General features: G+C 39.0%; 1 protein-coding gene across 1 annotated transcript; it reads right to left on the reverse strand.

Moving 5' to 3' along the window:
- Window positions 1-1,408: 1,408 nt before the first annotated feature.
- Window positions 1,409-11,106, reverse strand: LOC306902612 (myosin heavy chain, fast skeletal muscle-like; the record flags this gene model as incomplete). The annotated part of the gene is made up of 39 exons (XM_079471319.1): window positions 1,409-1,423; window positions 1,561-1,692; window positions 1,800-1,895; window positions 1,979-2,083; window positions 2,251-2,421; window positions 2,536-2,661; window positions 2,745-2,948; window positions 3,075-3,383; window positions 3,516-3,640; window positions 3,756-3,921; window positions 4,089-4,272; window positions 4,364-4,560; window positions 4,651-4,769; window positions 4,990-5,116; window positions 5,194-5,583; window positions 5,665-5,755; window positions 5,835-5,980; window positions 6,067-6,243; window positions 6,346-6,588; window positions 6,668-6,923; window positions 7,037-7,173; window positions 7,267-7,390; window positions 7,477-7,594; window positions 7,704-7,791; window positions 7,877-7,941; window positions 8,065-8,365; window positions 8,452-8,622; window positions 8,707-8,856; window positions 8,941-9,059; window positions 9,154-9,292; window positions 9,377-9,480; window positions 9,553-9,651; window positions 9,729-9,792; window positions 9,904-9,996; window positions 10,098-10,206; window positions 10,312-10,339; window positions 10,444-10,600; window positions 10,684-10,827; window positions 10,900-11,106. The coding sequence occupies 39 exons, from the start codon at window positions 11,104-11,106 to the stop codon at window positions 1,409-1,411; spliced, it is 5,796 nt and encodes a 1,931-aa protein (XP_079327445.1).
- Window positions 11,107-12,155: the final 1,049 nt, after the last annotated feature.

The following is a 12,155-nucleotide window of genomic DNA, read 5'->3' on the forward strand; positions in this document are numbered from 1 at the left end:
GAAACTGTCAAAAATAGACAAGAAAGTGAGTTAATCAACATATGACAGCCTCTGAAGTCAATACAAAACTAATCTTACATACAGGCAATAGAATAAAAAAATAGATTAAATCATTCATCGCTACTAAAATGAATTGTAATCAAACTCTTCATATATATGTGGAGGTTCTCAGTCATTAATTACTTGAAATCACACAGAATATTAAATGATTTAGACTACTGCCGGAGTCATGTTACTGTGTTAAATGTGAATATTGAGAGTATTACAGTGGCTGTTAATGACTAATCGTTGCTTTGCCTTGTCTTTGCAAGGTCAGTTTTTTTCCTCTGGGTTCTGTTTTTTCCAGGTGTCTCCGATTTGGTTCCTTCATTTTCATCGCCTCCTGCACCCCGTTCCCATTCTGATGGAGTAAGGAGTTTTTATTTTACCGTAAGGAGTTTCCAGATTTGAATTGTTTCGCCATCAAATTAGATATTTCCTATTGGTTAAACTGGCGAGCCATCCCGGTTTTACAAATTCTCGAGCACTACCTACAAAACAACGAAGTTGTAGGACAAAGACTGTGTTTATTAGGAATGCGGATGTATTAACGGAATATTCAGCCACACGGACACTGAACTAAGTTAAACTCTTGTCATTGACTGAGTAGCTAATTCTGTTTGGGTGTATTTGTGTATTTGCCTGAAATTCATTGCTGTTGTTAAAGTTTTATTTTTGTTGTCTATTTTGCCATTTATTCTATGTTTTTCTATTAGCCAGGCTAATATAGCTGAACATAAAGCATACTTATTTTCATTTATGACCTTGTCTCAAGTGTTAATTTCCCTCGTCTTGCTGGAACGCTGGCTCCAGAGCGAATGTAGACTTCCTATTTGGCCCAATGCAAATTGACTCCTTTTGACTGGTTTGATCCTGACTGAGTTGTCATACCTTGTTAGGTGGGTTAAACATGCCCTGTATCTTGATCCTTGTTAGTGTCCCTATATAGTTCCCTTTCGGTTTATTGTCCCGTGTAGGTTCATTGTGTTATCTAGCCTCGTCTTGTTTTCGTTTTGGATTACCTTGTTCCTGTTAACCATCTCCCTGTCGTGTGTTTGGAATTATTATTTATATAATCCTGGACCTTGTATATTTTGGCCCATAGTGGGAAGTTTTATGTTTGAGCCTTGTTAGTTTATTGTTTGCCCCATCGCGGGTTAATTATTTCAATAGTCCTTATTTAACCCTTTTTTCCTGGCGGATCTGCCTGAAAATCATGACATACTGTATATAATGACCCAAAAACTAAAATATCACAGAGACAAATGAAATGCTGATATGTAAAGGTTTATTTCACAAGAGCAAGAAAGGTACAAAGCAATCCTATTACATGACTGAAGTAGATGCTTCAGTTTTCAGTTTTGTAAATTCACTCTTCTTTGGCCTAGGAAAGAAGAAAGAGGTAAATTAGACACAGAGTAAGTGTAATTCTACTAAAAAAAACTCTTCATTAAACTCTTAACATTCTAGTAAATATGCTTTTTGATATAGCTTCTTTATGAAGCTATATCATCTACTGACCTTTCCAGCATCACGGCTCTTGGCTCTGAGTTTGTTGACCTGAGACTCAGAAATGTCAGCACGCTCCTCAGCCTCCTCCAGCTCATGCTGCACCTTCCTTAACTTGGACAGGTAGGAGTTGGCTTGTTCCTCCTTGAAAGGGAAATTCAAACGTGTTCGAAACTATCCTTTGCAAGTACGTTTTCTTTTTCAATTACTAGTAAAGACAAAATGAAAACATCCAGATTTGGTTTACATACCGCCTCTTCAGCCTGCCTCTTATATCCTTTGACCTTCAGCTGAAGCTTGTCAACCAGATCCTGAAGTCTTGCAATATTCTTCTTATCCTCCTCTGTCTACAAATATTTGATTTTAAATGTTTTACTATAAAACATGTTTAACATTTCACTTAGATTTATAGACATGGTCAGATATATACCTGGTAGGTGAGCTCCTTCACTCTCCTCTCATATTTGCGGACACCTTTAACAGCATCAGCTCCACGTCTCTGTTCAGCCTCAACTTCATTTTCAAGCTCACGAACCTACAGAAGAACATAAAGGGTAATACAGAAATTAACAACTTGGTTAGTGCCTGTTAGTCATTTTGGTACTTGGTATTACATTGTATGTACTGTATCTGTCAATAATGATGATGATAACAACTTCTAGTGAAATTCTTTATGAATTATGTTGGTTCTGAAATACTCACTCTGCTTTCCAGTTTCTGAAGTTGTTTCTTTCCTCCCTTCATGGCCAGATTCTCAGCCTCATCCAGACGGTGCTGGAGGTCCTTCACTGTGACCTCCAAATTCTTCTTCATCCTCTCCAGATGAGAGCTGGTGTCCTGCTCCTTCTTGAGCTCTTCGGCCATCATGGCAGCCTGTAATTAAAAAAAAACATCCTGTTGCTTCAAATCGAGTGCAAAAACATTAAATTTCTAATAGGTACGACCATATATACAATATTTTTTACTCTGTAGCTCTCAATTACTCACATCAGTAATGGCCTTCTTGGCCTTCTCTTCTGCATTTCTTGCTTCCTGTACAGTGTCATCAACTTCACTCTGGACCTGAACAAGGTCAGCCTCAAGTTTCTTCTTGGTGTTCAGGAGACTTGTGTTCTAAAGAATGGAAAAAGACAATAAAATGGAGATCATTGTTCAAAATCAAATTTTGTTGTATATATTAATTAATTTATTGTTACCTGAGAATGCAGCAGTCCAACACGCTCACTGACATCCACCAGCTCTTGTTCAGCCACTTTGCGGCCTCTCTCGGTCTGTTCCAGAGCAACTCTCAGCTCCTCAATCTCAGCCTGCATCAAAGTATTTCTGCGCTCCACCATGGCCACCTGCTCCTTCATGTCGTCTTGTCCTCTCACGGCATCATCAAGATGGAGTTGGGCATCCTGGAAATATCATTGGTTTTTCTATAAGCCTGTGTCTAAACTATTACCTAAGATACTTCAATAATATCCCTCCAAAGTCTAAGTTCTTCATATACAGTATTCTAATGTCAAAGGGAAGTCAAATACCTTGAGTTGTCCCTGAACATTCCTCAGTTGTTTCTGGGCCTCAGCAGCCTGGCGATTGGAATGGCTCAACTGAATCTCCATCTCATTAAGGTCTCCCTCCATCTTCTTCTTGATTCTCAGAGCATCATTTCGGCTCCTGACTTCAGAGTCCAGTGTGCTCTGCATTGTTTCAATGACCCTCTGGCTGTTTCTCTTTATCTGCTCCATCTCCTCATCCTTCTCTGCAAGCTTCCTGTCAATCTCACCCTTCACCTGGTTTAGCTCAAGCTGAACACGCAGAATTTTGGACTCCTCATGCTCCAGGGTGCCCTGTAAATTGAGGAAAACAATACTAATATAATGAAAACAATATTATAAAAATTAAATAATTTGTATAATATTTAATTGATAGCATAATAACCTAAAGTCTACTTTCTAAATGTTTCATCTCCAGATACTCACTTCAGCCTCCTCCAGGGCGGTCTGAATCTCAGACTTCTCAGTCTCTACTGTTTTCTTGGCTTTTTCCAGCTCATGAATGCTCTTACCAGTCTCACCCAACTGTTCGGTCAGATCTGAGATCTCCTCTAAAGGCAAGAAAGACAATTTTTCAGGATATATAAAAAATGATCCTGCCCCAGTTTCACATTTGTACATTTAAACACATTTAGATTTAATATGTATTCAAAATGTCATTCGTACGCTGCAGATTCTTGTTTTCTCTCTTGAGTGTCTCCAGCTGATCCAGAGCCTCTTCATACGAGTTCTTCATCTTAAACAGTTCAGTGCTGAGTGAGCGAGCCTCTTTTTGAGCACCTTCCAGCTCTGCCTGACCCTCTTCATACTTCTGCTTCCATTCTGCCAGAACCTTTGGGTCAGATAAAAAAAAATTTGTTAGTGTAGAGAAAACCTCTTTGTTTCTGTTTAAAAAAACTATAATTTTTTGTATTGATGAACTGTCATCTCTTTTGTATTAAAGTATGTCGAATTGTAATTTTGTTTGTGTAATTGTATCTTAATGAGAAAGGACTTTACCTTGTCGAAATTCCTCTGTTTTTTGTCTAGGTTGGCAGCCAATGCATTTGCTCTTTCCACATCAATCATGAGGTCCTCCACCTCACCCTGTAGTCTCTGCTTGGTCTTCTCCAGAGAGGCACATTTGGAGTTCACTGCTTCAATTTGTTCTTCTGCCTCTTGCAGACGCTGAGCCAGCTTCTTCCTGTTGGGCGTTTTGAAGTCATCAGTAAAACGAGGCATACAATGATATATATATTAACAAATATATTTATCATTTCTTTTGATAGTCATACTTGGACTCTTCAAGTTCTTCTGTGCGCTGGATAGCATCCGTTTCATATTTGCTTCTCCACTGAGCCACCTCACTGTTTGCTTTAGACATTCCCCTCTGGAGCTCAGCCTTTGCCTCCTGCTCTTCCTCAAACTGTTCACGGAGCAGGTCACAGTCATGACGGGCTGACTGCACTGCATGGGCCAGGGCATTCTTAGCCTGGAAGAACAAGTCAGATGCTTCTATCTTTGTTTTGTAGTAAGTGACAAATGTGAGGGAGCTTCTGAGCTTCTGCTTCTGTTATATTACCTTAACCTCCTCTTCAGTCTGTCTCTTAAGCTCCTCAATTTGTTGAGTGAAAGCTTGTTTGCCTCTGCTGAGCTGAGAAACAAGAGCTTCCTTCTCCTCCAGCTGACGGCCAAACTCACCTTTTGAAATTTAGAGTCTTTGTCACATTGTGCCAATATTTATCCAGTTTAGTGCACTACCTTAGCACTAATTCAGAAGGCAATTAAGTTATATTTCTCAAAACTAAATCTGGCAATTACAAATTTGTGTTCATTAGAAGGCATTTGTTACATAAAACAAAACAAATATTAATAAAAGGTTTAATCATTTTGAAATAAATAACAAAATGAACAATGTTACCATTTTCAGTTTGAAGTCTTGCTCTTTGAGCACTGAGGTCATTTATCTGGCGGAGGTTCTCATCGTTCTTGGACTTGATTTCACTAAGTGTGTCCTCCAGTGTTCTGCACATCTTCTCGAGATTGCCCTGAAAACAACTAAACATTAGATCTTTGAGAATCTGAATCATGTTTCATTTATTCTTCTAGAAAATAAATTCTCAACCTTTGCTTTGGCAACAGCCTCCATGTTGCTGGAGAGATCATCAATCTCCATTTTGTATTCACTCTTCTCTTTCTCAAGCTTCTGCTTGACACGCTGGAGGTTGTCGATTTGCTCTCCCAGCTCAGCCACACTATCTGCCTGTTTCTTGCGAAGGGCAGCAGCGGTAGCTTCATGCTGAAGGGTGGATTCTTCCAGATCACGACGAAGCTTCTGAAATTCAGCTTCACGCTTCTTGTTCATCTCGATCTGAGCTGCAGTTGCTCCTCCGGCTTCCTCAAGCCTCTCGCTGATCTCCTCAAGTTCCCTGGAGAGATCAGCTCTCTGCTTCTCAACCTTGGCACGAGCAGCACGCTCAGCCTCAATCTCTTCCTCCAGTTCCTCAATGCGAGCCTACAGGAGCAGGTAATGAGACAGACTTAAAGAATCTTGAATTATCTTGAGTAATATATGTATATTAGTCCAAATTAATACCTGAAGCTCCTTGATCTTCTTCTGAAGTTGAGCTCCAAGAGATTGTTCATCTTCAATCTTGCTGAGCAGCTGGCTTGTTTCAAAGTCTTTCCTGTTCAAATTTAACAAAATCTAGAATGAAACCTCACGATAAAATAGTACAGTTTTAATTGAAGCATGTTTTTAATTACTTTTTTAGCCGCTCTTCAGATTGCTGCTTGTCATTCTCCAGGTCCATGATGGACTCCTGAGCCAGTTTCAGGTCTCCTTCAAGCTTTCTCTTGGCTCTCTCAAGGTCCATACGAAGCTTCTTCTCTTGCTCCAGGGAACCCTCAAGCTACGAGACATCAACATATACAATGTTTTCAAAATAAATGTATGCAAGCAATCTTTTTTAATACTAAGTGAAAAACAGTTACTCACATCATCAACTTGTTGCTCAAGTTTTGTCTTGGATTTGGTCAGGGTGTTGACTTTGTCCTCCTCTGCCTGGAGATCGTCCAGAGTCTGCTGATGTGACTCTTGGAGAGCTTTCTTCTCTTTTGTGATCTTGGCAATGCTCTCATCCTGAGATGCCATTTCCTCAGTCAGGTTCTTGACCTGTGTAAATTGTGATCTTAGATTATTTTATTCCATTCATAATCTGTAACAAAATATAAATTTAAAATAAAAAATACAAAAGTACTCTTTACTATCACAAACCTTATTCTCAGTGGCATGTTTCTCCTTCTCAACTTTAGCCAAGGTGAGCTCCAGGTCATCAATGTCTTTCTTCAGTTCAGAACACTCATCCTCTAGTTTCCTCTTCTTGGCTGTAAGTTCAGCATTAATTTCTTCTTCATCTTCCAGTCTCTCAGTCGTCTCTTTGAGTTTGGCTTCAAGCTGGATTTTGCTCTTGATCAGACCCTCACACCTCTCCTCAGCATCTGAGAGATTATCAGATTCCTAAAGAAAAAAAAGATTCCTTTTTAAAACAAATATAAATACATTTCAAATAAATTGGCATTCTATAAAGTATACTCACAGAGGCTACTTGCATCTGCAGATCATTTTTCTCTTGCAGCAGAGAAACCATCTTCTCTTCAAGCTCCTTCTTTTTAGCTTCAGCCTTGGCAAGATCTTCTTTGCATTTCGCAAAGTCCTCTTTCATACTTGACAGCTCCTTCTCAGTTTCCGCACTCTTTAGCAGAGGCTTAATCTTGTAGTAAACCTTCATCCATGGCCAGTGTTTGACATTCATGAATGAGCGTATGTTGTATTGAATGGTGAAAATGGACTCCCTATGAATGAATTGTCATAATTGTCAAATGTGGGATTATGTTATTAAAAAAGTTTTTTATCATCTTTAATGACATTAAAGATGATATTAAATATGATTCATGACATCACTCACCTCCTCTCCATCATCTTCACGAACTCTCTCCTCATGAGGTAACCACGGCAGAGAGCCTGGGTCATTGTGACCAGAGTAGCCAGCTTCTCATCACGCATCTCCTCAAGAGTACCCAGAAGACCAGCTTTGAAGAACACCTGTATTTATGAACAATAACCCAGAGATTAATTTAAACTAAACTAGATATCATATTTTCTGTAATTTTGCACATTTTAAAGCAGAATGTGAACCTTTGTGTGTCCAAATCTGTACTCTTCGTGGTCAACATCGATGGAACCCAGGAGTTTCTCAGAAGCTTTCTTGTTGTCCATGAATTGTCCCTCAGGGATAACACTGGCGTTCAGCACCTTGTATCTGTGGATGAATCAAACTGTTTTACATCTTTGAATAAATTAAGATTAGACTCGAACAGAAAACGGTATTTCCATGGTCCCATTTACCTCTGTTTGAAGTCACCATAGAGGATTCTGCTGGGGAAGCCCTTTCTGCAGATTCTGATACCCTCCAGTACACCGTTACACCTTAGCTGATGGATAACCAGATGGTTTTCCATGAGACCTATAAAAACAGGGGATGGCATGAATTTGGTAGATGGAGAACACCTCTCATTAACATAACTGTGTGTCCTTTTAATAGCAGAATAAATGTTAGTGCTTCATGATTTTACCTGGAGTCTTGGACTCATTGGGAATCAGACAACGTACAAAGTGAGGGTGAGTGCTCCTCAAGTTGGTCATCAGCTTGCCGAGATTTTCCTGTACCATTGCCCACAGTTTCAGCGTTATCATTCATCATTAAATCTATCATTATTTAGTTTTATAATTTTGGACAATGACATACTCTGAACTGAGAAGACACAGTCTGCATGGAACCACCCTTCTTCTTGCCTCCCTTCTTGCCAGCCTCTATTTAAAAAAAGATGAAGATGAACACATATAATAGGATGAAAATAAATCTGTCCAAAACATATTAAGAGTTTGATGAATTTGAAATATCATTATATTTACACAGTAGGTTTTTTAAATTACCTTCAACAACAGGTGGGTAGAAAGTACCCAGCAGTTTGACAGAAGACTTCTGGTACAGCTGCACAACAGACTCGTTCAGTGGATCCTTGTTCTTGTCCAGCCAGCCAGTAATGTTGTAGTCCACAGTTCCAGCATAGTGAACAAGAGAGAAGTGGGCCTCAGGCTTGCCTTTGACAGGCTTTGGTTTCTGGAAAGCATTACACTTGCCAAGATGCTGATCATACAGCTTGTTCTTGAACGTTGTGTCTGAGGCCTTGGGGAACATGCACTCCTCTTCAAGGATGGAGAAGATACCCATGGGCTGTTAAAAAAAGTTGAGTTTTACTTGTGACACACAGATTGAAAATGGAAAAGGTTTGCATGAAGAGTTTATAAACCAGTCAAAACCTTCTCAATGAGCTCAATGCAAGCAGCCAAGTCCATGCCAAAGTCAATGAACGCCCAAACTATGCCCTCCTTCTTATACTCCTCTTGTTCCAGCACAAACATGTGGTGGTTGAAAAACTGTTGCAGTTTCTCGTTGGTGAAGTTGATGCACAGCTGCTCCATGCTGTTGTACTGGAGAGAGAGAAAAATAAACATTTACTGGTAACTGGATATGGAGCAGTCAAATTTGAATGGAGATAAGTGAATCATTATTACATCAAAGATCTCAAAGCCAGCAATATCCAGCACACCAATGAAGAACTGTCTGGCTTGTTTTGTGTCCAACATCTGGTTGATACGAACAACCATCCACAAGAACATTCTCTCGTAGATAGATTTGGCCAGAGCGCTAACAGAGTTGTATACCTGGAGAAAGAATACAGTGTACAATTAATCTGGTTTTATTAATATAAGGCAATGTTTAACAGCTGTTTGCATGTTAATACATACCTGTGGCACGGTCTGACCTTTGGTCACAAACTCATTCCCGACCTTCACTCTTGGGTAGCACAAAGCCTTAAGCATATCAGCAGAGTTCAAGCCCAAAAGGTAAGCGACTTTGTCAGCCTCTGCAATTTTGTGGTCGAAAATGAAAATTAATTCAACTGAATGCCATGAACAGTTAACATTTTTTGACATGCCAATAGACTAATAAAGTCTCACCCTCTGTGCCATCAGGCTCAGCCTGTTCCTCACGCTGCTTCTGCTTGAACTTCATGTTACCATGATGCAGCACAGCTCCAGTGAACTTGTAGATGCCCATCTTCTCCTCACCACTGAAGCCCAGAATGTCAATAGCAGTCTGGAAATCACAGATGGTTTAAACCATAGCACCTGCCAAATATATGTAGAGTATCATTGCCATTGTCAAATAATAATGACTCACATCAGTGGCAACCAGCTCCTCTTTATCATCAATGCTTGCCACTGTGATTTGACCCTGACTGCACATGGGAAAGTCATAGGGGTTGGTGGTGATGAGCGTCATTTCTGTAAAATACAAAGTGCATTGTTGAGTATTTTACAACATTATCTACCATTTTAAAGTTCTGAATGACCTACCAATCAGCTCAGGCTTGTGGTTGGTCATCATCTGGTAGAAGATGTGGTAGCCTCTCTCATCTGAAAGCTGGAATGTCACTCTAGACTTCTCCAGCAGGTCTGGTCAGGGAATTAAGTACTTAGGCAATTGTTTGAATACTACTATGTCAGACTGAAAATTGTTACTTGTCTCTTACATGTCTCAATATCAGCACTAGCCAGTTTTCCAGTTGTGCCAAAGTGAATTCGAATGAATTTACCCTGTTTAAATCATACGAAGTTTTACTTGCTATTGTGGCAACAAGACTTTCACAATAAATGTCAAAGCATTAAGAGAAAGACTAATTGTAATGTATGAAAATAAAAACTTACAAAACGAGAGGAGTTGTCATTTCTCACAGTCTTGGCATTACCATAAGCCTCAAGCAGAGGGTTAGCAGCAATGATCTGGTCCTCAAGAGATCCCTGTGAAGTTAAGAGGGTAATATATTAACAAAAGTAATGATAATAATATTAGAAGAGATTTTTATTTTTATGTATTAACTACATCGCTTTTTGTATCAAACCTTCATTTGGCTGGCAGATTCTTTCTTCTTGTCAGTATGCACTGCAACTGTGGCAAAGTACTGAATGACACGTTTGGTGTTCACAGTCTTTCCAGCACCAGATTCTCCACTGGTTTATAGGAGATGATTATCAGACAGAATAAGACATGTAAAAGTTTCTTGAGAATGATATAAAGTAGAACTGTTTTAAAATCTCATAAAAGTAAATACATACGTGATCAGGACAGACTGGTTCTCTCTGTCTGTAAATTGAATGGTAATTTTGTTTAGATAATTGTTTCATTAAAACCAGAAACCATAATTTCACAAATAAGAATGACCTTTCCATTCAAAGTGAAGCTCTTACCAGTGAGCATGAACTGATAGGCATTGTCAGAGACAGAGAAGATGTGGGGTGGGGCCTCCATACGCTTTTTGCCTCTGTAGGCAGCGACCACTTCTGCATCATACACTGGAAGCCACTTGTATGGGTTCACAGTAGCACAGAAGAGTCCTGAGTAGGTCTGACACAAACAGAGAAACCATCCGATTGCAGCATCACAGTCATGATGAACTTGAATGCTGTTTAACTTTCTGCTTAACATACATAGATCATCCATGCTGCGTAACGCTCTTTGAGGTTATACAGCACAGAGGGTTCATTGAGATGGGTCATCATGGCCATGTCCTCAATCTTGTCATACTTGGGAGGATTCATTGGGCAGACATCTTCCTCTTTAACAGTTTTCTCCTATTAAAGTGATTCAACAGACATTAGGTTTGTACTTTTAATGATTATCTTTGAGAAATGTGTATATTTTACCTGTTTAGTGTCATTCACAATAACAGTGACTTTGGCACCATCTTTGCTCTTGATTGTTCCTTTGACGTACAGCTCTTTGTCATCAGTCACATAGCAGGCAGCCTTGGCGTCAAAGGGTTTGCTTTGAGCCTCAATTCTCTCCTTCTCAGGCTTACGGAGGTAAATGGCAGCTTTGCCATAAATGGCCATCTCAGCGTCTGTACTCATGGTGGCGGCTTACTGGAAAACAATTGATAGAAGTCAATTGGTAATAAAAAAGAATAATAAAATTTTATTAATAAAATTCCTCAATCCCAATATTTAATGCATCACACATGCTATATATATATATATATATATATATATATATATATATATATATATATATAAGGGCTAATTTAGCAAAAAACATTTGCTTTAGGAGGTGGCAAACAATGAAAAATAGCTACTCTAACCCCGCCCCCAAACCTAACGTCACAGGGGCAAAGTCAATTCATAACAAAACATATGATTGAGAACGTAGGAAAAAGGTATTCACTCACTCGACAAGCCACTTTGTAAAATATGCATAAAAACACATCAGATTGCGTTGATATTTATATGTATGAAAGATACAGCGTATTAAATACGTTAGACTAAAAGACTTTTAATAGATTACAATTCGTGACAATATCTTAGGTTACCAGAAAAATAGGCCTTGAGTGACTGCATAAACACTCAACACAGATGAAAGCATACATTCTAAGACAGTAGCCTAGTGAAAACTACCTACCTTCCTTATCCTTGTAACCAGACTTATTTCCCAATGCCCTGCAAAAAAAATACATTTAAACTTGAACTATTTTTATTTTATTTTGTCATAAAAAAATCTCATTTTGAGGTCACTGTCAATAAGTAATTGTAAAGTTAAGAGCAAAGACGCTTACCACCAGCTGGCTCCTCTAGTCTCCACTAGGGCTCATCATCCCCTCCTCTCTTATATGAGAACTTGCATTCCAGGCAGACGCTAAATATGGCTATGCATTGCAGGTTTAATTGCTGTATATAGAAGCTGTCCATTCACAGAAAGAAAGGATGTAACAGTCTATAATAAACCAGACCCAGGAGAAAGCAATACGTCATTTAAATGAATATTCATTCAGACAACCTAGGGATGTCTGTGCGGATGTCTTTAGATTATTAAGATGTCTGCAAATATGTATTGGCTTAATAAGAAATGTTATTTTAACACCTTAATTTGAACAACGGATTGTAAGTTTGGGAATGTTCTTTATTTA

The sequence above is a fragment of the Barbatula barbatula genome (assembly GCF_947034865.1).
Source record: "Barbatula barbatula genome assembly, chromosome: 2".
Taxonomy (NCBI): domain Eukaryota; kingdom Metazoa; phylum Chordata; class Actinopteri; order Cypriniformes; family Nemacheilidae; genus Barbatula; species Barbatula barbatula.